Raw genomic sequence first — 27,236 nt, forward strand, 5'->3', positions numbered from 1 at the left:
GGAACAGTTTAGAGGGCTCAGAAGAAAACAGGAAAATGTGGGAAAGTTTGGAACTTCCTAGAAACTTGTGGAATGGCTTTGACCAAAAGCCTGATAGCGATATGTACAGTAAGGTCCAGGCTGAGGTGGTCTCAGATGGAGATGAAGAACTTGTTGGGAACTGGTGCAAAGGTGACTCTTGCTATGTTCTAGCAAAGAGATTGGCTGCGTTTTGCCCTTGCCCTAGAGATTTGTGGAGCTTTGAACTTGTGAGAGATGATTTCGGGTATCTGGCAGAAGAAATTTCTAAGCAGCAAAGCATTCAAAATGTGACTTAGGTTCTGTTAAAAGCATTCCATTTAAAAAGGGAAACAGAGCATAAAAGTTCAGAAAAGTTGCATGATAAGTAGAAAAGAAAACTCCATTTTCTGGGGAGAAATTCAAGCTGGCTGCAGAAATTTGCCTAAGTAGCAAAGAGCCTAATGTTAATCTCCAAGACCAGGGGGAAAGTGTCTCCAGGCCATGTTAGAGACCTTCACAGCAGCCCCTCACATCACAGGCCTGGAGGCCCAGGAGGAAAAAGTGGTTTCGTGGGCCCAGGCCTGGGGTCCCCATGCTGTGTTCAGCCTAGGGACTTGGTGCCCTGTGTCCCAGCCACTCCAGCTGTGACTGAAAGGGGCCAATGTACAGCTTGGGCTGTGGCTTCAGAGGATGGAAGCCTCAAGCCTTGGCAGCATCCATGTGGTGTTGAGCCGGCAGATGCACAGAAGTCAAGAATTGAGGTTTCAGAAGATGTATGGAAACACCTGGATGCCCAGGCAGAAGATTGTTGCAGGGGCAGGGCCCTCATGGAGAACCTCTGCTAGAGTAGTGCAGAGGGGAAATGTGGGGTTGGATCCCCCACACAGAGTCCCTACTGGGGCACTGCGTAGTGGAGTTTGTGAGAAGAGGGCCACCATCCTCCAGACCCCAGAGTGGTAGATCCACTTACAGTTTGCACCGTGCACCTGGAAAAGCCACAGACACTCAATGCCAGCCCATGAAAGCGACACGGGTGGCTGTACCCTGCAAAGTCACAGGGGCAGAGCTGCCCAAGACCATGGGAACCCATCTCTTGCTGTCAGCTTGAATTGGATGTGAGACATGGAGTCAAAGGAGACTATTTTGGAGCTTTAAAGTGTGACCGCACCGCTAGATTTCAAGACCCACTAGGGCCTTGTAGCCCCTTTGTTTTAGCCAATTTCTCCCATTTGGAATGGCTGTATTTACCCAATACCTGTACCCCGATTGTATCTAGGAAGTAACTAGCTTGCTTTTGATTTTACAGGCTCATTGATGGAAGGGACTTTCCTTGTCTCAGATGAGACTTTGGACTGTGGACTTTTGGATTAATGCTGAAATGAGTTAAGACTTTGGGGGGACTGTTGGGAAGGCATGATTGGTTTTGAAATGTGAGGACATGAGATTTGGAAGGCGCAGGGGTGGAATTAATGTGGTTTGGCTGTGTCCCCATTCAATTCTTAACTTGAATTATATCTCCCAGAATTCCCACGTGTTGTGAGAGGGACCTAGGGGGAGGTAAAGGAATCCTGGAGGCCAGTCTTTCCAGTGCTATTCTCATGATAGTGAAAAAGTCTCACAAGATCTGATGGGTTTATCAGGGGTTTCCACTTTTGCTTCCTCCTCACTTCTGTCTTGCTGCTGCCATGTAAGAAGTGCCTTTCACACTCCACCATGATCCTCCCCATCCATGTGGAACTATAAGTCAAATTAAAGCTGCTTTTCTTCCCAGTCTCAGGTATATCTTTATCGGCAGCATAAAAGTGGACTAATACATAACCAAACTGTGTATGCAAAATATTACACAGCACAGAATTTCAACTGAGACAATGAGCTTGGGAGAACAGACAGACCAGAACAGAAAGGAATTGAGTCCTTCATTCCCCTGCTCACTGAAGTGCTGGCAAACAAGACTATTATCCAAGCAAATTGGTAGTTGAGAGAGCCCACCCTAAATTCTATGTGGGATGAGGTGATGAGGCTACATAAGGCCCTTAAGGGCAGAAAGATCTTGATCATTCCATTTGCCATCATCATCCTCACTGATACTAATTTCTATGTGCCAAGCACTGTTCTAAGTACTTTGTACTAACACATAGAATTCTAAAAATGAGAAGTTTCCTCATCTATTACCTCAAATCTGCAGGTAAGAAATTGGGACACAGAAAAGTCATTTTCCAAAGGTCACACAGGTGGTGAGAGGCAGAGCTGCTTACTGTGACCCTCGTGCCTAGCACGGAATGTGCCATATCAGAGCTTGCTAATTCCTTAACTTGATTTCTCCCAGGCATAATAGCTAGGGAGAAAAGGTGATGGTAAATAAACATACTGACCAGCCTCGCCAGAGAAACAAGTGCTTAGAGAGTTAGGGTTATATGTATCCTCTAATAAAAGCAGATCATCTCTCCCACCCGAGGGAGAAACGTGGACTGTGTCGCTTTGACAGAGGGAGACAGTTTGCATCTGCAAGGCTGAGGGGTCCAGTTCCACAGGTGGACAGTGACTCGATTCTACTCATGGCTTTGCTGTGCAGGAAAACTGATTTGCCGTCATTCCAAAGGTCCCAAAATGTTAAAAGGCAAGACCTGAGGCAAAAATGAAACTCATGGGCCGGGCGCGGTGGCTCACGCTTGTAATCCCAGCACTTTGGGAGGCCGAGGCGGGCGGATCACGAAGTCAGGAGATCGAGACCACAGTGAAACCCCGTCTCTACTAAAAATACAAAAAATTAGCCAGGCGTGGTGGCGGGCGCCTGTAGTCCCAGCTACTCGGAGAGGCTGAGGCAGGAGAATGGCGTGAACCCGGGAGGCGGAGCTTGCAGTGAGCCGAGATCGCGCCACCGCACTCCAGCCTGGGTGACAGAGCGAGACTCTGTCTCAAAAAAAAAAAAAAAAAAATGAAACTCATGAAGGGAAGGCCTATCCATGCCACCATAATAGGTCACTGTCCTAGAGGACAAATTTCAAATCAGTAAATGATCCTTGGTGCCTCCAGGTGTCAGCCGTATGCCCACCTGCCCAGGTGCTGCTACACGGAGCATTAGCAGCAGCTGTTTGTGCAGGGGCAGGCTGAGCCTGAGCAAGCATCACCACAGATGCACCTCAGAGAGGGGGCAACGGGCTCCAGAAGCCAGTGTGGGCACGCACGTCCGATTCCAGCCTCTTTGGATGGTGTTTTCTCCCCACCTCCCTTCCCAGCCCACTTGCTCACATACCATCAGATGCTTTCTCCGGGCACAGTAACATTGGCTGGCCTTCAAAGAGGTCAGTAACTCTAAACTTCCTAAAAGTTTTATCTAAACAGTAGCCAATAGTTCTGGCCAATATTTGATGCAAATCTGATGTGTGGGGTAGGTCTTTGACCAAGGCTGTAGGGATGCCGTGAGGAGTAAAACATTTTCATTCAGTTCTCAACCCAACAAGGGAAATACTGGTGAGGCCAATTTTACACCTGAAAACTGGGGCATGGAGCAATAAAGAGATTTGTCTAAGGCTACAACTAGGAAGTGGTAGAGACAGAATTGGAGCCCAGGTTGGCCTGGACCATACGAGGCCTCCATGAAGAGAAGAGACACTGGCCTGACTTCAGTGGTGGCAAGCAGATGTCTCACTAAGCCATCCCTCTAACCTGAGAAGTGGTAACATAAGGCTGAGGGGTAGGGAGAGGGGTCACAAAAGCTGTGCCAGTTAGTGGTGGATTAAAGCACTGAACTAGAAGTATCTGGGATAAAGCATGGATACCAGTTGCCTTGGACTTGACTGCATTTCAAGTCCACTGTAGGGTTCAAGAGATCTGTTGGCTCAGAGTTTCACACAGGTCCGCCTTGCTGATAAATGTTTTGGAGCTTTTGTGTATTTGGCTGGAAATAAGCAAAAAGTAGATGAGCCAAACCCCTTACTGTATAAACCCAGAAAAGCCTGGAGACTTAGTCTGGGGAGCTCAGGATGAGAATGAAAATTGTGGCCTCTGAATGCTGCTCCCATGGCTGCCAGCACCCCTTGTTCCTGAGTTAACACCAGAGCTGGATGGAGGCTGGTGAGCTTGGGGTCTTGGGGGGCCATGGGGTCCTAGAGCTGGCTCTCCTGGGAGCCTTTCTGCTCCTCAGGTAGAGTGGAGCCTCCTGCCTTGGGGCTTCCACTGTAGCCCTGCACGCTGGCCTTTTTTCACAACTGAAGCTGTATCCATCCTGGGGATGTGGGTATCCTAAGGGCAGGGCAGGCCCCTCCCCAGTGCCTGGCACTGGGCCAGAACCCTAAGGGCAGCTCCACACTGTGAGTAGGGGCCTGAGCCCAGACTGCAGAAGGACAAGACAAAGGCAGGCCCGGCAGGCAGCCTGGCAGCCACAGGAGAGCTCCGGATACTCTCCAGGACTGGCAGGGCAGCTGTTAAGCCCTGGCTCCATGGACACATATCAGCGCCAGTCCCTGCAGCCCTCTTCCTCGGGGTCCAGCACTCCGACCTGGCCAACCCACAGCCAGAGAGCGCTGGGCAGAGCTTCTTGCCAAGGAAGGCTCTTGCCCTTTCTAAGCAGGTGCTCTGGCTCTGTAGGAAAGAGGGAAACTTCTCTGCGGATATGTGGGGGAGGGAGGGAGAAAGGGGAAGGCCTGTTCATGCAGGTGCAGCAGGGCCTTTTGAGTCTCTCCAGAACCAGCCTGGGGACTTGGGGTGGGAAATGGGTTGGGTAGGTGAACTAGGGAAGTCCACTTGTTGCCAGGTAAGTTTGGTGGAGGATAAACAAGCAATTCTACCTAAAGAGTCACAATAGAGAGCCCTTGGTACAAGATCCCATGGGATTTAAGGGGAGGAGCCGAAGTCAGCATGCAGTATCGGGAATGCTTCCACAGACAGACACCTCTAATATTTTTGAAGGCTGCCACGGGGTCTGTGGGTGGACAGGGAAAGGGCATTCCAGCCAAGGCACATGCATAAGCATGAGAGAGTAGGTGGGTGCATGGATGGGTGAAGTTAGGGCTGGTGGGATCCAGGAGCCAACAAACAAATCTCCTGCCAATAATACCCACACGAGAACCCTGTGCCCAGAGGCAGTTTGGAGGACTAAGAAGTCCACAGTCGCATCATTGTCCTCCTCTCCTGGGTCATAGGCCTCTTCTTGGCACCCCCAGAAAAGAGGTGAAAACAAACAGCTGCCCAGGACACCTATCTAGGATGGAGGCCTCTTCCCCACTACCCCAGGGGTGAGGCCATGGCCCTGAGGGTTTCTTCTGCCTCCCCGCAGGACAGAGCCATAACCCACTTTAAATTACAACTCGGTACACACTCGCAGAAGCATTTCTCAAAACCTAACCAACCCTTGGCTTGTATAAAGCACTCTAATTTTTATTTTCTATCCTTTTTTTTTTTAATTTAATGCTGGTCTCAACCCACAAAATTGCTTTTATAACCCATGAGTGAATTTTGCCTGCAGTTTGAAAACACTGCCCTGGAAAGAGATCTGCCTGCTGTTCTCCAGCCCCACTTCCCAGATTCCCAGAAGACAAACCGAAATGAGGGGCCCCCCCCCCCCGTCCTGGTGAAGGTCAGTGGTGGGCAGGCCAAGCAGGGCCTCCAGAGCTGCTCGAGGGCACCACTCCGCCCCGTAGGCTGTGTGGGCCAGGGAGCGGGTGCTCCGTGCTCAAGGGCCTCCAAGCGAGGTGAGCTGCAGAGGGACCCAGGAGGGTGGAAGGATGCCGGCTGGAAGTCACAGAGGGCCAGGTTCAAATCCTGCCTCCGCTATTGATTGGCTCCCAAACCTTGGATCTGTGAATTAACCTTTGAGCCTTGGACTCCTCGTGCGTTAGCCTGGTGTAATAGTCTCTCCCTCGCAGTGTTGCTGTATGGATTCAGAGTGATTTAATGACCTCAACAGAGCTCTGGAACATTTGCGGAGCTGGCAGGGCAAGGCGAGGGACAGCCCAACGAAGGCAGGTCCTTGAAGTCCTGGTTAACACTGGTTTTCCAAAATTGGAGCCGGCCTGCGGTTTCTCCAGCACGCCTGAAAGCTGGGGACACTGCATGCACCGGGTACTCATTCCTGCACACCCCGCCCCACGACGTGAGGGTCCCTAGGTCGCCCCACTTCCTCCCCATCCCTCCGGCCAGCTCCAGCTCATCCTCCCACTCTGGCTTGGCGCGCCGCCTCCACAGCACCTTTCAGCAAGTCCCGGGACCATGAGGTGCACCAGTCCGCCTCCCCAGCCGTGCGTTCCTCAAGGGCAGGGTGAGCCCAGCAGTGTGTGTGTGTGTGCACGCGTGCGCGCGTGTGTTGGGGGCGGGGGCGTGCAAAACCCCCGCGAGCCCGCCCTCCGTCCACCCTCAGGCTGCAGGCCCCCGCGGCTCTAACAGCCGGTGCCCTGATGGATACACCCCGCCTCGTGGAAGCGGCCTTGGCAGGAAGGCCCTTGCGACCCCCAGGCAGGGCAACGGGCCCGCGCCCCTCTCACCCCCGCCCGCGCGAGGCCCCGGGGGAGGACGCGGACAAAGGCTGTTGGCTGTGCTGCCTGGCCCCACGCCTCCTCTCTGCGCGGCGGGAACACTCCGCGGGCGGCCGAGTGGCCGGGAAGGCGCGGCTGGCGCGGAGCCTGTGGGTGCAGAACAAGCGGCCGCCCGCTGCCTGCCCGGGCCCGTAGGGACCGCCCGCCCCGCCGGGGAGGTTTGTGGGGGGGCACCGGCATCGCTGCAAGGTTGCCTCTAGTGGCCTGAGGGTAGGGCGGGGCGGGCGTGGGGCGGCTGCCGAGGGCAAAGTCGCCTCCCGGTCGCAGGGCCCACGACAGACCCCGATCCTCCCTCCCGGGACACCGGGTGCCAGCTGCGGAGATCTCTTGCCGCCGCTGCACCCCGCGGCGACAGAGGGGGCCCCCAGGAAAGAGGAGAAAACCAGCAGCCGCCTGTGACGCTGGTTCTGCGGGTGGCTTCTGAAAATGCCCCCAAGCCCCGAGGAGATTGAGGTGCCTGAGGCAAAGGGGTGCCACTTTCTGCTCCGTGTAGTCCCAGTGTCAGCGGCCTTCTGTGAACTGCGGGAGGGACATAAGTTAGACACCGGGAAAACCCACACCTTTGCACTTGGCTGTTTCGTTTCTGTGCCTGAGCCACTTGCCCCTTGCTGTAGCTTCCTACTCGTTTTACAAAACCCTGCTTGTGCTCACCTGCCCGGTTGGCGCCCTTGCCAACTACCCGGCCAACCACGAATCACAGCCCCAGGCTGTCCACAGGCTACACCAGCTGCAGCTCCTCTTGCAGCACACCCTGCCTCCGGCGCTGTAATGTGTGTGCCTCCCCCTGGGCTGGGGCCCCTTGAGGCTGTGGGTCTTTCTTAAGCCCGGGGGCTCTTGCCTGGCCTAGGCCTGGCTCCTGGTTAATAAGCTCTCAGTAAGAAGGTTCTGATGGCCCAGGCACTGTGGCTCAGGCCAGCACTTTGGGAGGCTGAGGTGGGCGGATCACATGAGGTCAGGAGTTCGAGACCAGTCTGGCCAACATAGTGAAACCCCGTCTCTACTAAAAATACAAAAATTAGCCAGACATGGTGGCAGGCACCTGTAATCCCAGCTACTTGAGCCCAGGAAGCAGAGGTTGCAGTGAGCTGATATGGTGCCATTGCACTCCAGCCTGGGCAACAGCGTGAGATGCTGTCTCGGAAAAAAAAAAAAAAAAAAAAAAAAAGGTTCTGATGCTCCAGTGTGTGAGGCAGGGCTGCCCCAGGCCTTCAAGGTCAGCAGCTCCCCAGGCAGGCAGATGCAGGCAGTTGGGGAAGGTCAAACAGGAGGCTGGAGGAACCAAAGCCCCATCCCATTTACACACAAGTTAGGGCCTGCACATCAGGCTGCCCCAGGGAGGAGCTGGGATGCCAGCCCCTTTGCCTCCTTGGAATTAGGTCACCGTCCAGAGGCCTGGGAGCCTCCAGTGTCCTGCATGCCTCGTGCCCCTCCCCTAGCACCAAACCTTTTCTGGCATGGGGAGGCAGCTGCAGTGGGAAAAGTGGGCCCCAAGTCAGAGGGGCAGGATTGCATGCCCTGTCACTGCTGCTGAACTTGGTTTCCCATCTATGCAAAATGAAGACAATGAGCAGGACATACCTGGCAGGACTATTTAAGGACTAAGTATGTCACCAGCCCGGGAGGTGATACACCTGAGGCCTTTTCCCATCCTCCCAGCCCCAGCCACCCCCTTCCACCTCCTCCCACCTGGGAAGGCAAGTTGTCCTTTTCAGAGAAAAATGGAGCTGTCTTTGGCCCCCAGGAGCTTTTCTCAACATGAAATTTCTCCAGTTTTGTGACCTTAGGCCAGGAATTGCAGTATAGGAGGAGCCAGGGTTTCCCCACACTTGAAGTTTCTTGCTGTGGGGTCATTTCTACACTTTCAGGTGTGCCGGTGCCCTCTTCACAGCCTGAAGCCCCAAGCACTTGTTCCTCTGGCCCCTCTGCTCACCTGCCAGAGCCCCCTAATTCCTCCTTCACCCCCCTACCCCATTCTGTGAGCCGTGGGGCTCAGCCCCTCCCTCTCCCCCCATGGGCGCCATTAAGACAGGGTTCTACCTGGCTCCTGCTGCAAAGGCCCTGGACGGGGGAACACACTCCCAACACTGCACAGGACTGCCTCCCCACCCTCACGACCTTCTCTCTCTGGGCCACTGGCCTGCTTCAGTGTCCTTGCCCAATGAAAGCTGCCCTGACACTCTTTTAAACCCGATTCTGCTGAAGGTTGGGTTTCTTGGTTCCAGGATTTTTTTTTTTTTTAACCACAGCTGGCACCCTGGCCAGTTCTAAAACAGCCCTGAACTTCCTATTCCACTCCTCAGTTGTACCCAGCTAGAGCCCCTTGGCTTCTTCTCTCCTGGTCATAAACCTTGTCCAGGGCTTTTCTTTCACCACAGGATGCTCTGGAGGCTTCTGCATCTACCTTGGCTGTCACCCTAACCCGGGGCCTCCCCAGACTTTCCTCCAGCATGCCCACCACCAGCACCCGTGCGTTCCCCCACTCCCTGGTCCTGCCCATGGCTAGTGAGGGTCAAGTGAGTGTCCAGCCCAGAATTTAGCAACTCAGAGTGAGAGAAGCTTCAGCTTTGCTTTTTAATAAGTTAAGACTGACACATGGCCATCCACTCCCAAAGAGTCCCAGCCCTCCAGGCAGCACTGAGGCCCAGGCAGATGGCCCAGCCCTGCTCTCTGCAGCTTCCCTGCTGCCCACCCACCCACCTGCCCACCGACTGCACCGCCAGGAGGTCTGGGCAGAAAGCATGCAGCTGTGTGACGGCCAGGCACCTGCTGTAGCCCTGTCTCCAAGCTGGACAGAAGAACTAAGATGGAGGCTGCCACAGGCCAGGTTGCAGCAACTCTTGCCTCCACCTGGGCAGAGGCAGCGGCCTGGGTGGCGTGGGGCTGGTCTGGCTGGTCCCACTAGCTGGATCCTGGCTACCACAGTAGCACGTCCTGAAATCGATCTTTGTTGTTGTTGTTGTTTTCAACTTTATGTATAAAAAAAATTTCCTAGAAATTTTTAATATTCTGGCTACCAGATAACATCTCCCAGAATTCCCACACCCTGAAGGGGCATAAAACTCCTGCCAGACCACACGTTCCGATTTTGGTTTGGCATATGTGGTCAATGGCTGTAAGGCTGGTACTCCAGGACACTTTGCCCATTTTTGGATAAAGGGCAAGGGCAGTGAATGCAGTAGGGAGGAACGTGGCTGAAATAGGGAAGGGTCAAGGCCAATATGGACATGTGCTTTCTTTGGTTTCACAGTGTTGGAGGCTGGGGTAGCCTTTGACCAGGGGTGGGACCAGGAGGTGAGGCCGGCTCTCTGGCATCAGCCAAAGGATCCACTGAATCTCCCTCCTCCCCCTGCCAACAAAGGTACAAGTAGATGTTGACACCCCCTCAGACATGGAAGGAGACCCATTTTTTTCTTTTTCTAGTTCTGGATAAATGGCCTTAAACAAAATATGCAAACAGGCTCCTTGCGTCTCCCAAAGGCAGCCCACCACAGAAGCCCTGCCACAGCCCAAGGGGTTAGATGCTGCCAGGATCTGTTTCCGCCACAAAGCAGCTCTGTGCAGCACGTTCCTGCCAACCACCCCGAGTGCTTCAGGGCTTCCGAGGCGGTGACAGGGCAGCAGCACTTCTGGGTCACCGTGGGACAGGTCTCTGCCTCAGGACACGGATTGACAAGCTCTCTGAGTGGGCCAGGAGCTCTTTAATGTGAGCCAAGCCCAGCCCTGCCACCTTGGCCCCGTTCACCTCAAGGATCTCGTCGCCCACCCCCAGCAGCCCTGAGTACAGCTTGGCCGTGCTCACGTCAGCCATCTCCTGCACGTAGATCCCTGCAGAGGAAAACAGGAGAATTTCACAATGACACCCAAATCGAAGGAGTGCATCTCTGGAATGCTGACCATGTTGGTGAGGTGCTGTTTGTGTGGCACAGGGAGGAGGTGCTCATACCAGGCACTTCTCTGTGCGCATGCACACATACACACACCCCCCTCATTATTCCACCTCACAACCACAACTGGCTTTAGACATAGATACAGTGCACCTTCCTCCATGGTCTAACTCCATTCCACTGTCTCTGCTTTTAAAGTGGAAATGCTCCTAGTGCAAATAATGCGTTAAACTCTTTTCATTTATTTATACCTGACTGTGAGTGAGCTCATCTTTTTCTGAGATGAGCTTTTCTTGTAGAATTGGGTGGAAAATGGTTTTTAAAAATTAGGAACCATACCTACTCAGTGCCTGGCACTATGATCCAGTTACTGCCTCAGGTCGCCCAGGCCCAGCGTAAAGTCCAGGGTGGTGGGAAGGTATCATCAGAAGAGCAAAAGTGGCTGAGCCACATCCAAGCCTGGTTTGCTGCACTCTGTTGCCAAAGACTGACCCTGGCCTCAGTCTTACTCAGATACAGTTCCTCAATTGGGATGGGGAAGCATCTGAGCAAAAAAACCCAGGAAAAATAAAAATTCTAGCCACATATTTCAAAGCTCCAGTGGCTCCCTCTCCTCTTCTGCACATGCCCCCTCCTCCCCACCCCAAAGAGGCCCTGCCTGGGTCTAGAAGGTGCCAAAAGCCAGCCTGCGGGAACCAGCTTCTCTGCTTCTTTCCCAGGCTTCGGCTCTCAGGGAGCACCCCCGTCAGTGGGGCAGACCCTGCGGGGCTTGGGCTGGCTGGGCTGGGAAGCATCCAGCTGAGGAGGCCCCCTGCCCCCGCCATGCCCCCCCAGGCCTCAACCGCAGCTGGAAACCTTTCAAATTCCCCTCCAGCTGCTCCCACCTGCGGGAGTAAGTGAGGTGCTGGCTCTCCCAGGGCAGGCTGGACCCCCTGATGCCCATGCTCCGTGCTGGGTGGGCAGGCTGGACCCCCTGATGCTCCATGCTCCGTGCAGGGGCTGAGACACAAGCCGAGTTTGCTGGAGGACTCCAGGGCACACCCCTGGTGTGGGCATCAGCACTGGCGGAATTCAGGCCGCTCAGCGCAGCCTTTGGCACCCTCGCTGTTCCCAGCCCAGCTCGGCTCGCTCTGCATTTCAAACATGAGGCCACTACCCACGCGTTACTGTCTCCACTTCCTTTTCCTCGAATCAGGTTCTTAGCAGGGGCCCGAAAGGGCATCAGGTCTGCTCCTCAATCTCTGGCTTGAAACTAGTCACCACATCTTGGACTAGTGGGAAGTCCTCTCTCGGGTCCCCCAGCCCCATAGGAGCTTTGGGCAGCCCAGCCTCTGGCCCTGACAGAAGTCAGGCATTTTAAAGCCTGCCTCTGAAATGTGGGTTTGAAAGGGCACTGATCTTCACTGAGGTACCTGAAAGTCTGTGGCTCTGAATTTAGCAAATCCAATCTTTGTACACATTCCCCCTCCCTGGTTTGAGGTGTAGAATCCCTTTTGTTGCTTCTTGGCCAAGCCGAGCCTTTTCTGCGGGGCTGTCTGCCATCCTGACTACAAGGCGTTTTCCCTCAGCCCTGTCTTTTACCTCCTCTAGCTGGACCTTTCACTGCTTGCCCTCCCTGTCTACGGGTTGGTGGCACGGGGAGGGGGCAGGTGAGAAGGGGCCCCTGGGGCAAACCCAGAGAAGTGTCTGATGTGCTGTGGGAGTTGCAGGTGGGGACTAATGATAAACCCTGAAAGAATGCAGCCAGAGCTAGGGCAGACACTGACGTCACTCCTGCCATTTTGGGGAGACTCGGGTAGGTTTCGCAACTGAAATTAATGACACAAATATGACAGCCTGCTGTCATAGGCATTTATTGTTTGCTGGAAATGGCCTTTGTTGAGGATGTGTGATCTCTATGTTGTATCCAATTAGAAGCAGAAGGCAAAGCCTGCTGTTCTCACAGGCTCATATAGAGTCGGATGTGAAAGCCAGCAAGTTAATACCAGCATCCTGCCGGTTCAGTGCGGGGCACAAGCCAGTCCTCCTCACAGCCCCTTGGAGCCTGGAAGAAGTGACCCTCTGCTGTTGGAGGATGGCCTGGGGCACGGAGTCCCCAGCACTCGCCAGGCTTCATATGCGTGGGGACTCCTGTGTGCCATCCAGCGCCCACGACGGCAGCAGGACCAGGGAGTGCCTGGGCACAATGGGGAGCTGGTACCAACTCAGGCGAGGGTGCTGGGGACCCTGGGTCACTAGAGACCCCTGCCCATCAGAGCTCCCTGACGGGTGACGGGGAGGGGCTCCCACTGCCTACAAGGGAGCCAAAAGGGACTCTGGGGGAGGGTGGGCGGCAGAGTACAATGACCTGTTGTGTGTGCACTCACGTCGACAGGTGAATGTGGATCACGCTGGTCCCTGTCTGGGGTTCTCTTCCCCAGACTTTCTCTTTCTGAAGGGGAGGGAAGAAAAATGCTAGGCCCTTTCCTGTGTGCCTTACCAAATGCTCCTTATGACTCTTCTAGGTAGGTTTTGTCATGCTTATTTCACAGATTAGGGAACTGAGGCTCAGCGGGGATGTCGCCTGCTCTAGGTCACATAGCCAGCAGAGGTGCCGGAGCACAAACATGCTGTGTTGTCTGCCTCTGCCTTCACACCACCTGTCTGGAGGGCCTGTCCTGCTCACCTAATGGGAAACGAGGCTACAGGAAGGCCTGTGAGGAAGGACTTTTTATCCTCCTGAGGTCCAGAGTAGGCAGAGACCTGTCCTCTCTTCCTCTTACACACATGTCCAGCTCATCAGCAAATAAGTCAGATCAACCAGAATCCAACCCCTCTCCCCATCTCCACAGCCATTCCCAGTCCAGGCACCACTGTCTCTGTCCTGGACTGCTGAAATAGCTTCAACACGGGGCTCCCTGGCTCCACCTGTGTCCCACTGGGGTCTATTCTCATAGACATTAGAGAGTCTCAGTGCTCGCTCCGAGCCCTCTAGTGGCTCCCATCTCATTCGGCATGAAAGCCAAAGCCCCTTACAGTGGCACAACCCCATCTTTCCAAACTCTGCTCCTCCCAGCGCCTTGCCTGCTCTGCAGTGTCCAGCCTGACCTCCTCACAGTTCTCACAGGCCAGGCTCACCCCTCCACCAGGGCCCTGCACTTGCTGTTCAGTCTGCTGGAACGCTCTTCCCCAGACACCCACGGGGCCCCTCCCTCGCCCCATCCACGGCCCTGCTCAAGTGTCATCTTCTCAGAAAAGACTCCCCACACTCCTGTCTATACCAGCACCTGCCACACCTGCTTTATCTGTATGTTTCTCAGAACTTTCTTTTCACCATCTAATATATGTAGCACATTATACATAACAAGAGTACACATTTTATAGATACAATCTAACTGCTCACTGGGTAGTATATTCATGAGGATAGGGATTTGGTCTGTTGCATTTACTGCTGTATCCCCCGTATCTATAACACATAGTAGGTGCTTAGTATATATTTGCTGAAACAATGATGGAACAGACATGAGAACTCATGCTGTGGTCTGCAAATGTGGCAGCAGACAGACTTTTTTCCAGGCTAAACAGCATTGAGCTAGGAGATCAAAGCACAGGACTCAACCCCCCATTGGCAGAGCCCGGCCACAGCAGGCTTCTGTGCTCATCTTTCTGTATCTGTCTCTCCCTTTCTCTCTCCTTCCTTCCCCGCCCCTCCTTCCCCACCTTCACATATGTGTCTTCCTTCCCTGATCCTCTGGGGAATGTCTTATGGGCCCTTGAGATGCATTCTGGACCACAGACCTTGGGTGTGGGCTTTGGCAAGTTACGTTGCCCTGAAAGACTCATGGATGGGGTGGAACTGAGAACTGGCCAGAGTGCAGAATGATGTCCAGGACTCCTCCCTGCCCTTGCCTGGGTTGAACTGAGACCCAGAGCACACCCTAGTCAGAGGCCTGCAGCCAGGATTCATCTGAACATAATCATCGGGCACAGGCCTGAGGGAGGGACGGGATGCAGAGACAGACAGGCATGCTCCACGTGTCCAGACATACTCCACAGCCAGAGGAAAGGAACCGTTTCAACACAGCCACATCAAAGGGACTGCTGAGAACCAGCAGGCACAGACAGTTTCCCTCTGGCTCTCCTCTGCAAAGATGGCCTTCAAAATTCTAATTTCTTTCTTTCTTTTTTTTTTTTCCTTTGAGATGAAGTTTTGCTCTTGTTGCCCAGGCTGGAGTGCAATGGCGCAATCTCGGCTCACTGTAACCTCCACCTCCCGGGTTCAAGCGATTCTCCTGCCTCAGCCTCCCAAGTAGCTGGGATTACAGGCATGCGCCACCACGCCCAGCTAATTTTGTATTTTTAGTACACATGGGTTTCACCATGTTGGCCAGACTGGTCTCGAACTCCTGACCTCAGGTGATCCAGGCACCTCGGCCTCCCAAATTGCTGGGATTACAGGCATGAGCCATCGCGCCCGGCCTAAGGTTCTAATTTCAAGATGTCATCAGACAGCAGGGGGACAGTGGAGTCAAACCTGCCAACTCTACCCCCTCCCGCACACTCCCCACCAACGCCCTCTCAGCTGCAGTTGCCCAGGGCAAAGGCTCTGCAGGTGCAGACTCCTAGAGAGCCCTGGACAATTCCGAAAGAGCCCCTGAGGGGAGAAGCCTAGTCCTGTAGTCAGAGGCTTTCTGAATTCCCAGAGCTCCACGGCTCAGCCAAAGACCAGAAAAGCCTCTGACCACAGCCAGAAGGCCCTGCCATGGTTTGCTAAGGCCGCCCCAGCCATGGGGCTGAGGAAGAGGAGAGGGCATACCTGAGTCTGGGCGCCCATTCCCAGAGGCCACGCAGAAGCCGAAAGCGCCCCCCGGGGAGCGCTGCAGCTGCAGCTGGCTCGTGCCGTCCGGGAACACCTCCACCAGGCGGCCTATGGTGCGAGCCAGGCTGGGAGCACCCACGTCCTCCACACTGAGGGCACGCCGTGGTGAAGCCTTGGCCGGCCTGCGAGGAAACCAGAGAGACAGTGAGGGCAAAAAGCATCGGGCACTGGGCACAGCTCTTCCCTGGCTTACAGATGACTGATGCCTCACAGACTTAAGAGTCTGGCATTGGAGGCTGGGGTTCTGCTGACTTCACCCAGCAAAAAGAGCCTGCTAGGCCCAAACTGGCGGGTTTCCACCGCTGTGCAAGGCCCCCCAGAGCCTGCTGTGGAACTAGAAACTCCACCCTCCCAAAGCAGTGGTTTCACATTTTGGGGGGTAGAGAGACCTTTGTAAGAATCTGATAAAAGGTATAACTTTATGTCACATTTCCAGGAGCTAACATACACCCCGAAGTACATCTGTTCCCCAGGAAAGAGCAGCCAGCCTACAGGGCCTCATCGGACGGGGTGGGATTTTCCAAGCAGGTCATGGGTCACGGGCCTCTTTGGGGGCCTCTGTCTCTATGTGTTTATTCGGATCTTTAGCTGGGCTAAAAAAACTCTAAACTTTCTGATTTCAAGATGTCATTGGACAGCAGAGGGACAGTGGAATCAAACCGGCCAACTCTACCCCCTCCAGCAACCCCAGGCCTTCTCAGAGCCCAATGCACCAAGGGTCCGTGCAGGGCACTGAGGTGCTGAGACTCCCGTGGCAGCCTCGTCTCCACACATCAGATGTCCTGTTGCTTTCCCTTCAACGGACCCTGCTCAGAGCCACGATGCCGAGGCAGGAAGGAGTTAAGCTTTTGGCTCCACTGGTCACTCTCTGAGTTTATCCTCCAAACCACATGTGCCCCTCATACCTGCCAGCTGCACTGTGTTCCCCTGGCCCTGCTACCAGGTAGAGGCTGGACCGGTCCCCCTTGCTGCTCAGCAGAGAATGGAGGTTCTGAAAAGAGGCAGCTTTCCGACGCTGGTGAGAGGGTGACACCTGATGAGAAAGGGACAATATTGCAGGTGAGAAAAGCCACCTGGGAGGTGCTGACAGAGGACTTGGCCCCACCATGAACCTGAGGGCCCTGTAAGAAAGTGAGAGCACAAGCTTTTATCATTGCTTCCAAGAATTCAACAGGAACCGCCATGACTTACTCAAGGAGATGGGCCTACATAGGCCATCTGAGGAGTCAAGGGAGTTTTTGTTTTGCTTTTTAGCTGAAATAACAACTTTAGTGCTATACTAATTACCTCATTGATTAAGGAAATCTAATGTACTCATTAAGGAAGAAATGGAAGTAAGTTTATTATAGAGTAATAAATACCACTTTAGAGTTAAAATTCAAAATATTATTTTGTGATTCTTTAGTATGTCTTTTATGATTGCTTTCGTTCAGAAATTTAAATTGAATATTGTACCTTCAAAATTGTGGAAAAAAAGACAAGAAATCATTCAAGGAGTTCACAAAATGATGGGGGCAGGGCTGAACATAGGTAAGTTAAAAGGCTTCAGTGCACATTAAAAGGAGATGGTGTGTGCTGGGTGCAGTGGCTCACGCCTGTAATCCCAGCATTTTAGTAGGCTGAGGCGGGCGGATCACCTGAGGTCAGGAGTTCAAGACCAGCCTGGCCAACATGGTGAAACCGTCTCTAATAAAATTACAAAAATTAGCCGGGCATGGTGGTGGGTGCCTGTAATCCCAGCTACTCGGGAGGCTGAAGCAGGAGAATCACTTGAACCTGGAGTCGAAGGTTGCGGTGAGCTGAAATCGTGCCATTGTGCTCCAACCTGAGTGACAGAATGAGACCCTGTCTCAGAAAAAAAAAAAAAAAAAAAAAGATCTACTACCATTCAATCCTACAATCCCACTACTGGGTATCTACCAAAGGAAAGAAGTCATTATAAGAAAAGGTTTGGTTCCATATATTTGCAATTGCAAATTGTGCTGCTGTGTACATGGTGTGCACATGTATATAACAGCACAATTTGCAATTGCAAAGATATGGAACCAACCTAAGTGCCCATCAACCAACAAGTGGATAAAGAAAATGTGGTATATATACGGCCGGGTGCAGTGGCTCATGCCTGTAATCCCAGCACTTTGGGAGGCCAAGGCAGGTGGATTACATGAGGTCAGGAGTTTGAGACCAGCCTGGCCAACATGGTGAAACCTCATCTCTACTAAAAACACAAAAATTAGCCGGGTGTGGTGGCCTATGCCTGTATTCTCAACTACTCAGGAGGCTGAGGCAGGAAAATTGCTTGAACCTGGAAGGTCAAGGTTGCAGTGAGCAGACACTGCGCCACTGCACTCCAGCCTGGGTGACAGAGTGAGACTCCATCTTAAAAAAAAAAAAAAACCCCAAAAAACTAAACCTCCCAGCAAACACACTCTTGGCAGCACCACACACCAACAGCAAGTATTTTACCCTGAGGAATGTCACAAATACTGCGGGGGAGACAGATCTTCCTTTATCTTCTTTTTTATTTTCTTGAAAATTTGTCTTTTTTCAGGTCTTGAAAATTTATCTCTGCTGCTCATCCTCCCTGCTCTGCCTCCCTTTCTTGCCCAGTCAACTTCCTATCTCTGTCCATTCAGCTCAGATTGCCTATGAACCTCTCCATGACACCGACAGGGGTGGTGTTTGCCTTGGAGGGCTTACAGAGATGGAAGTCCTGATGACAATAAAGCTGGGTGCCACGGCTCAGACACGCTTTGGATAAATCTAACTTCATAAGAACAGTGAGTTTCTGGAGCACAAGTCACCACTGCTGATTCTCCCCAGCTTCAATCTCTGCCACGGTTTCTTTGCCTTCCATTCACTCAACCAGCAAATATTTGTTGAGCACTGGCCACGCGCCTTGGACAGTCTTTGGTGGAAGACAGTCAATGGGACCTTCATTCAGTCCGCATCCTCTTCTCGCCTGCAGCCTGGGAAATGAAAGGCGCCAGCGACACAAATCGCTCTCACCTGCTTCACTCTGCCTAGGAGAGCAGGGAGGGAATTAGGAGAAACAGACCACCTGGAACTCCCTGGAACAGAAGGGGTGTCCAAGGGATGCTGCTCCTGGTTGCAGAGCATGGAGGGTTGGGGAGGGAGAGCCTGAGCGAGCTGCCCTGCGCTTCCCACCCACTCACTACTCGGTATGTATTGTGCGTACGGTACTCGCTTCCCTAGTAAGTACTGGAATACGAAGATTAAGCGGTGTTCCCTCAAATAACTCACACTCCAGTGAGGGCTGAGAGACAAAACCCAACTAAACGTGATGCTGCGAGTTCCACAAAGGAGGGAGGCACAGGAGAAATGAGAGCAGGGGGCGGAGGCCCACTTTGGCCTGAGGCAGGATTGGAGCGGCTCCCTGAGGGGCATGTGCCTGCAGTAGATGGATGAGCGGGTGTTCGCAGGTGGGGAAGGCGGGAGAAAGAGCCCAGCTGAAGGTTCAAAGTCAGACTGTGTGTGATCTGCCGACAGAACTGCAAGGGGGTCAGCTGCAACCGGGGTCAAGCGTGTTAAAAGAAGAATGAGGAGGGATGAAAGCAGACAGATCCGACAAACTCCCTGGCCATGCCAATTGGTCTGAACTTTATCTTGAAGGCGATAAGGGACCAATGACAGATGTTTGGCAAGGGGGTGATGTGGTCAGATTTGCATATCAGAAGGACCACTCTGGAAGCCACATGCAGGACCATGGCAGGGAGGCCAGTCAAGGGGCTGCTGAGGGAATCCACGTGGGAAGTGATCTATGCCTGGGCTCAGAGTCACTATGGCCATGGAGAAGGTTCCAGAACCATCAGGCTGTCAACTCTCCGAGACTTGGCTGAGGTGACAAAGCTGAGGAAGAGGGAGTAGTCTTAGAGTGACCCCAGGCCTGGGCAGCTGGCAGGGAACAGCAGTGTGAGGAGCTGCTGACCCACCCTTTGTCTAGGGGAACCCAAGCCTCGTGGGTCAACCGAGGGGATGCCAGCAGCTTCCGTCTCCCTACTGTGGGCTCCTTGGGAGGCATCCTCAGCACATCCTCCCTCCTTTCACCTTTCATTCTGATGGTGGCTGCACCGCTGCTGGCTTCACTCCCTGGGCTGGGGCCCCTGGACTCACCGGGTGCAGGGATTGTAACGATGGGGCCCTGGAGTGTGACGTCAGGCCAGGCGGGGCGGGCTGCAACTGCTCCACACTGTAGCTGCGGGACTTGCCCAGCTTGGGCCGGGAACTCTGGCCCAGGGCTGACAAGAGCTTTTTCAGCCCCAAGGTGGAGGCTATGCTGCTGCTCCTTTTCTTATTCTGGTCCAAAGGGGCAGCCAAAGGGGAGCCGGGTCCTGTGCCAGCCCCTGCTGATGCTCTGAAACACAAGGGTGGAGGTGAGGGGGCGGGGGAGGGCCGGGAGGGTGGCCAGGGCAGACTGTACCCTGGGGCCATCTCGAGGGCCGCAGATGGGCCAGCACCAATGCCTCTGACACATTTGGGGCCAGGAACTGACAACCAGGCTGTAGAAAGAAAGGCCAAGTGGAAGCCGGGCGTGGTGGCTCCTGTCTGTGGTCCCAGCTACTCGGGAGATGGAGGCGGGAGGATCACTTGAGCCTAGAGGTTGAGGCTGCAGTGAGCTGTGATCACACTGCTGCACTCAACCTGGGCGACATAGCGAGACCCCCCCAAAAAAAAAGAAAGAAAAAAGAGAAGAAAGAAGGAAAGAAGGAAGGAAGGAAGGAGAGAGAGAGAGAGAGTAAAGGAAAAGAAAGAAAAGAAAGAAAGAAAAAAGAAAGAAAAGAAAGACTGCCAGATACTCTGCTTGGGTTGCTTTTGGGGAGAATAGCTCAGGCAAGCCCCCGCCATAACACTCAGCTTAGGGCCCACCCAATCATTCATTCAGTATATATTTTTTTTCTTTTTTGAGACAGAGTCTCACTCTGCTGCCCAGACTGGAGTGCAATGGCACGATCTTGGCTCACTGCAACCTCTGCCTCTCAGGTTCAAGCTATTCTCCCACCTCAGCCTCCCGAGTAGCTGGGATTGCAGGCTCACACCACCATGCCCGGCTACTTTTTGTATTTTTAGTAGAGACAGGGCTTCACCATGTTGGCCAGGCTGGTCTCGAACTCCTGACCTCAAGTGATCCACCTGCCTCATCCTCCCAATGTGCTGGGATTACAGGCATGAGCCACTGCCTGGCCCATTCATTCAATACTTCTTAACGACCTGCTATGTGCCAGCCTCTTCTAGGTCCTGGGGTGTGTGTATGCAAGACAAACAAGGTGCCTACTCTCAGGAGCTTATTAACAACAGACCAGGAAAACCAAGGAGACCCATCCCATGTGGGTGAAGCAGAGGGTGACCAGGCGCTTCTTTAAAATGGAGTGGCGGGGAAGGTCTCTCTGAGAAGAGGAGCTTTAAACTGAGAGCTGAAGAAGGAGCCAGGGCTGCCACGCCTGGAGTTGAGTAGTCCAGGTGCGGGGAACAGCTGGTGCCACAGCCCTGGGGCAGGAAGAGCTCTGCGCGTTTAAGAACAGAAAGGGGCCAGGCCATGAGGCTTGGGTGTAGGTGATGAGAAAGGGGGAAGAGGCAGGACAAGATGAGGTCAGACAGGCAGGCAAGGCGGATTCCACAAAGCAGGACCAGCCACAGCCGGGGTGTGAAGTCTACTCCAAGTGCAGGGAAAAACCATTGCAGGCAGGGTTTTCAGTAGGAGAATGACACCATTTAATCCAAGTTTTAAAAAGCGACCCTTGACTATTGTGTGGGGAAGGAAATGTACGGGCAAGAGTGAAGGCAGAGAGCAGGTAGGGGCGACTAGAGCTGTATAGCAAAGAAGCCATGAGTTCAGGCCAGGAGAAGTGGTGGGAGGCAGGAGGTTCTGGAGCTGGCAAGGACTCGCAGAGGGTTACAGTGGGAGAGAAGGAAGAGGAAGCAGCCCAGGACTCCTGGATTCGGGCTTGTGTGCTGTGCAGACAGACAGTGATGTGTTTGCCGGGAAGGGGACATGGGGGAAGCAGTTGTTGAGCTTTTTGTTTGAGGGGCACATCAGACCCCCAACGGAGATGTCCAGGAGAAACTGGGCATGCAGCTCTGCAGTTCTGGAGAGCAGATGGCGCTAGAGATGGAGAGCTGGTTCTGGTGCCTCTTCAGGCCTAGAGCTGCCTGCAGCCACCAGGCATAGTGTGTCACAGGGAAGAGAAGGCCCTGGCCAGAGCTCTGGGCTCACCAAGGCTTTGAGGCAAGGCAAGGAGGTCCCGAGGGCCAGGACTCGGCCCCCACCCTTCCCCCACTTCCCCCCGCCTCCCCCTGCTCCACCTGAGCTGAAGGAGAGAAGGGAAATGTGATTGCATCTGGTTACTTTCAAGCATCCAAGCACAGAGCAGGAGCAAGCCTCTCAGACAGGTAACCCCATCCTGGGCCCCTCCCCAGGGCTAGGGCTCTGCTAGCTTTGCCCCAGGAACTGGCACAGCGTCTGCAGCTAGAGGCCGTTCAATGGATGCTCCATGAATGAATCATCGGGTACATCAGACTAAACGACACTGGGAGAGGAGTGGGAGGGCTGCCAGGCTTGTTCACAGTCTAGGGATCCTCTGAGGATGAGGAGCAAGGAGGTGGGTCATGCCACCACTCCAGGGGGTCTCTGTCCCCTCCCAGAGCCCCCATTCCCACCTCCGTCTGCAGTCTGGCTCTCTCTCCTGTCACTCACCTTGACAGCACATGTCCTCCAGGTCCTGACCCTGTCCTCTGCAGGCTTCCCTCTGACTCCTGGCTGGACTCTGGCTCCTCTGAGGACAGGGAGAGGGTGATGCCTGTGGAGTTGATGGTGGCAACATCTGCTGAGCCGGGAAAGCCCTGGGGTCCTCCTGAAACAAGCACAGCATCCCACCTGAGTCAGACCGGCTCATCCCACAGGTCCTGTGGGGGAAAGGGACATTCCCAACAACAGGGGGAGGGTGAGAAGAAGCTGGAGAGGCGGAGCTTAAGGAGAGCAGTGGAGAGACCTGGGAAGCAGCAAGGGAAGGTGGGGTGGCCTCTTAGATGACCAGGGCTGAGGACCCCTCATGAGTGTCCTCTAGGCTGGAAACTATTTGAGGACAGGGACTGAGTCTTGTTGACTGCTGTAACCTCATCACCCAGCACAGCGTCTGGTCCACAGTAGATGATCACTGTTTGTTAAATGAAAAGGTTGACTGTGATAAGCCATGTCCCTTCTATATCAAGGGACACAGTGGGAGCAGGGGAAAATTTTGTATTCTTGGGACAAAACCCACAATCTTGTCAGTTGTGATTTCTAAGAGCTTTAAAATAGCCATGATTTCTGGAGACCTATTATGTGCTAGGCAACAAGTGGAATCCTCTCCAGAGATGAGTTCACAGGGTCCTAGGAGATGGTGCCATCATCTTCCTCACTTTATGAAGGAGGATGCTGGCAGGCTAAGGGATTGAGGGACTCGCCCAAGGCCTCACTTGCTCTGCTTCAAGCTCCAAGGTAAAGGCTCAAGCTGCCCAGAGAGGTCAGCAGGTCTCAGAAGGGAAGCCCTGCAGGAAGCGGTTAGGGGCAAGCCCACAGCCTGCCTAGAGCCCACCAGAGAAGGAAATCGCCACTCAGCACAGGGTGGGAGGGACCCCAGGGGGAGGCGGGTGCCTCAAGTTTTATGTAAGCAAGGGAGGGAGAGGGACCAAGTCTGTGTGTCCCTGTGCAGTGGAGGGGACTTTGCATCCCCATCCTCAATAAGGTCTGTCATCTCTCTGCCCTCTCTCCCTCCACTCTGTTGCCAAGCCCTGGGTCCCTCTTGAGCCATCCCAGCCCCAAGACTGTCAGAGCTGTGATCACATTAGAGCAAAAATGTGTGGAGTGAGCCTGTTATCTCTGCCTAAAAGTGGGCAGCAGAGTTGGTCACCTGGGATCACAACACTAGGGATCAGGGCCTGAGCCTGCCAACCCCCAGGATTCTCCCACAATATGAGGACCCCTTCCAAAGGCAAAGTGGTGAGACCCACACCCTTCAGCAGCCTTGCCTGCTGAAACCTACTGGTCCACCAACAGGCCCAGGGGCCAGGGAGGGTCTGGTACCGGAAAGTGCACCGCCTAGGAGCCCTGTTCCCTTGGTCACAGGGTCCTCTGGACAGTGTGTCTACCTGGCCACAGAATGCCTCAAGGGCAAGATTCCTGCTCAAGTATTCACATGTGCATTCCCCACAGTGCCTAGTATAGTGCCTGTCACATAACAGGTGCTCAGCCAATGCTGAAGGAATGAATGAGTGAATGAAATAAAATAATGATGCTGAAAGGGCAGGGCCTCAGCCATGTGATTAGTGGACATCTACTGTTCTAAACAAATAGTAAATCCTGGAGCTGTTGCCTCTTCCTGCACTGTTGGGAGTAAACCCCTTAAAGTCCAGGCCTCCAGCAGCCATGGAGCTTGGAGCCTGGAACCTCAGGGTTCCCAACAGGAAGAGGACGTCTCCACCACCTTCCCCATGGTTCTGCCTCCCCCGGGAGGGAGTTGCTTAGTCTGCCTCCAGGCTGGCGGTCAATCCTGCATCCAGCCTCCACCAGCACCCGTGACACCTCAGAGCAGCTCCAAGGAGCGGCCGAGGTGGTGTGTGACGCTGTCATCTGACTATTGAGATAAAAGGGGATGACTCTGAAGGCCTGGGTGTCATGGGTCGGGTCTGGGCCTCTGCTGTAGAACCACACCGGGCCTGGGCTGGGCAGGAACCAGCGGCAGCCCCTTACCGTCTCTGCTGTTCTCCAGGGGCGGCTCCACTTCCTGGCTGCAGGGGCCCCTCTCCACCCTACCCTCGTGGATGGCTCCCCCGTAGGGCTCCTGCAGCCCCTGAGGTGCGATGTTGTTGCAGTTGTTGGTGGACAGGGCCAGCAGTGGGTGCCTGACCTGAGGGCGGCTGGGCTGGGTCTGTGATGGGGGCAGCTCACAGGTCCTGAGAACCGCGCTTCTTGAAGGAGGCCGGGGGATACCCCCAGGCTCTCTGTGGTCACCCGGCCTGAGCAGTCCAGCCAGGGCTGCCTTCCTGTGAGACACCGGCGAGGTGGTTTTCCTCGAAGGGGGAGGGGTTCGCGCCCAGCCTTCAGGACAAGAGGAAGCTGTTGGCTGCCAGGCTTGGTGTGGGGCAGAAGGCTCTGCATGGCTCTGTTGCAGGGAGGAAGGAGAGACAATTTCCAGGGACTCGTGGCTTTCTATAACCTGGGCCTGGCCTCCTGGCCCCGATGATTCAGGCGTCATGGGGGAGGTGGTGGCATAGGCTGTCCTGCATGGAGTCCGGGAATCCAAAGGGTGAGCCTGGTGACTTCCCAGCCCTGGTCCAGGCTGCCACTGGGGTCCCAGGGACACCCGCTTCAACTCCAGGTCAGGAGGCTTAGGGATGGCATCTTCTCTCAAAAATAGAGTTCCCCCAGGCGTGTGTCCTCTGCCCTCCTTCACCTCATTTTCCGCCTCCACATCATCAGCCCTAGGCAGGTGTTGCTGGGCCTGAAGGCCCCAAGGGAGCTCCGCCTCAGCCTTCTTGGACCACCTGTGGCCTCGAGGCCTGGAGCCCCGCAGTCGCAGTCGCGGGCTGCTGCCTCGGGTCCGCCCACACACCCAGCCAGCCTGAGAGGTCCCCGCCTCCTCAGTGTCGGTCCTGCAGCTGTCAGAGTTGTCTGTGCTGTCCAGGGCAGAGTCCACCTCCGCAGGGCACACGGTGTCTCCGATGTGTGTTTCCCGGATCCATTCCATGTGGAGCCGGGGCTCTGCAGGAAGGAGCCGGAGTGGGGACCTCAGGCCACCCAGCACCCTCTCCATCCCACAGGCAGCCTGGAGCTCCTGGAGGGTCCTGGGGTCGGGGGGCGCCTTCCCCTGGGCGGGGCGCGGGTCGTCAATGCAGCTGCCGCAGGCCTGGCACCTCCTCTCGCTGCCCGGTGCCGGCGGCGCCGGGTGTCCCCTGTGGTCCAGGCTGCCCACAAGCCGGTGGAATGTCCCCTGCCCCGCGTCCCGGAGCCGGGGGGCCCCGTTGATGTAGTCGGCGAGGTCGGGCTTGGAGCGCAGGGGGCCCTGGTCCGCGGCCTGCAGCATGGTGCTCAGCACCTGGCGCTGGCGCTGCTGCAGCCGCTCCAGGTGACGGAACTGGGCTTCGCGGGCGGACTCATCCTCAAAGCGCACGTGCGACGGCGAGGGGCCCCGCCTCGGCCTCTGCCCGCCGCTGGACTCTCCGCTGGAGGAATCGCTCGTGTGCCCGTTCTGGAGGCTGTCTCTGCAGGCAAGGGTCGTCCTGGGGTCCCGGGCTGGGCTTCTGTGGCCATCTCTGATGAAGAGACAGGAGGGGAGAGGTCAAGGGCAGAAACGTGGGGAGGTATGGACACGCATCGGCCCTACCCTCTCCACCCTGGGCTATAGTCTCCCACAGTGCTCTGTGGCAACCGCAACCCACAAGGTTACTCCAGAGAGGATTTCTGGGGTGTCTCGGCAAACCAGAGTAGCTTGCAAGCCCATTCTGATCCTGAGACAGCGCTAAACAAAACCAAGGCCACCTTCCCTGCTTGTGGCTTTCCCTCTCTTGCATGGCTCAGCCTGAGTTAAGATGAAACACTATTGAATGGGAAGATGCTGAAGTCCTCACATGTGTGTGTTGCGGGGGTGGGGGTGGGTCGGCGTCTGTGTGTGTGTCTGTTAGGGAGAGGAAGTGAGCCTGACCACCATGTATTTTTGGTAGTGATTGTGGAAATATGTATTTGCTATAATGCTGTCACGGGAACAGGATATTTTAAGTCAGTCTCCACTTAAAAGAGAGGCTGTGTGAGAATTGAAGTCAGAGTTTCTTTTTCTTTTTTTTCTTTTTTTTTTTTAGTGGCAGGATCTCTCTATGATGCCCAGGCTGGAGTGCAGTGACATGATCTCGGCTCACTACAGCCTCAATCTCTGGGGCTCAAGTGATCCTCCTACCTCAGCTTCCCAAGTAGCTGGGACCACAGGTGTGCTTCACCATATCTGGCTTATGTTGGTTATTTTTTGTACAGATGAGGTCTCACTATGTTGGCCAGGCTGGTCTCGAACTCCTGGGTGCAAGTGATCCTCCCACCTCGGCCTCCCAAAGTTCTGGTATTACAGGTGTGCACCACTGCGCCCAGCCTAAAGTCAGGGTTTCTTTTTCTTTTCTTTTCTTTTTCTTTTTTTTTTTTTTTGAGACGGAGTTTCGCTCTTGTTGCCCAGGCTGGAGTGCAATGGTGTGATCTCAGCCTCCCAGGTTCAAGCGATTCTCCTGCCTCAGCCTCCCGAGTAGCTGGGATTATAGGCATGTGCCACCACGCCCGACTAATTTTGTATTTTTAGTAGAGACGGGGTTTCTCCATGTTGGTCAGGCTGGTCTTGAACTCCCGACCTCAGGTGATCTGCCCACCTCGACCTCCCAAAGTGCTGGGATTACAGGCATGAGCCACCGCGACCAGCTTTAAAGTCAGGGTTTCTAAGCAATTGCTCCTGAAGTTTCCACGCAGGGTTCCACATCACCTTGCTTATGCAAAATTCAGATAGGGCAACAGTGATGTTTCTCCTTGGCCCCTGAGTCTTGACTGTTTCAACCCCCACTCCAGGCACTGCCCCTCCCCAGCCCTCACACACATTCTAGTCCTGCTTTTGCTGGGGATGGCACTGCTGTGCTGGGGAGTCTGCCCATCTGTCATCCACTTTGGCTCTGGGAGACACTGTGGCAAACAGTCAAGTCCTGCTCAGTTCCAGAAGACACCTGTACACATCTCACACCAGGGCCACCTGGCGCCAGGTAACGCGAGTTTCAGGCCACTATGCAAATAGACCCAGGCCCACAGGCCATTTTCTATCAGAAGGCACCCAAGTAAGGACCATAGTTCTCCCTTCCTTTTCCTGGCAGTGGTCTCCCCACCAATCCACTGCTAAGTGTTGGGATTCCATTTCTTGTTTCTTTCATTTTTCACTTCTTTATCAC

At 54.5% G+C, this 27,236-nt stretch overlaps 1 protein-coding gene across 1 annotated transcript in view; it reads right to left on the reverse strand.

Annotated features, from left to right (window-relative positions):
- Positions 1-15,038: 15,038 nt before the first annotated feature.
- KIAA1614 (KIAA1614 ortholog) overlaps positions 15,039-27,236 on the reverse strand; it is a 32,853-nt gene continuing 20,655 nt past the window's right edge. Inside the window, 6 exon segments of the mRNA XM_032160846.2 lie at positions 15,039-15,158; positions 15,160-15,394; positions 16,178-16,305; positions 19,407-19,647; positions 21,985-22,141; positions 24,019-25,580. Coding sequence (XP_032016737.1) covers positions 15,108-15,158; positions 15,160-15,394; positions 16,178-16,305; positions 19,407-19,647; positions 21,985-22,141; positions 24,019-25,580 — 2,374 coding nt within the window. The 3' untranslated portion in view covers positions 15,039-15,107.

Source organism: Hylobates moloch, unplaced genomic scaffold (genome assembly GCF_009828535.3).
Source record: "Hylobates moloch isolate HMO894 unplaced genomic scaffold, HMol_V3 SCAFFOLD_8, whole genome shotgun sequence".
Classification (NCBI taxonomy): domain Eukaryota; kingdom Metazoa; phylum Chordata; class Mammalia; order Primates; family Hylobatidae; genus Hylobates; species Hylobates moloch.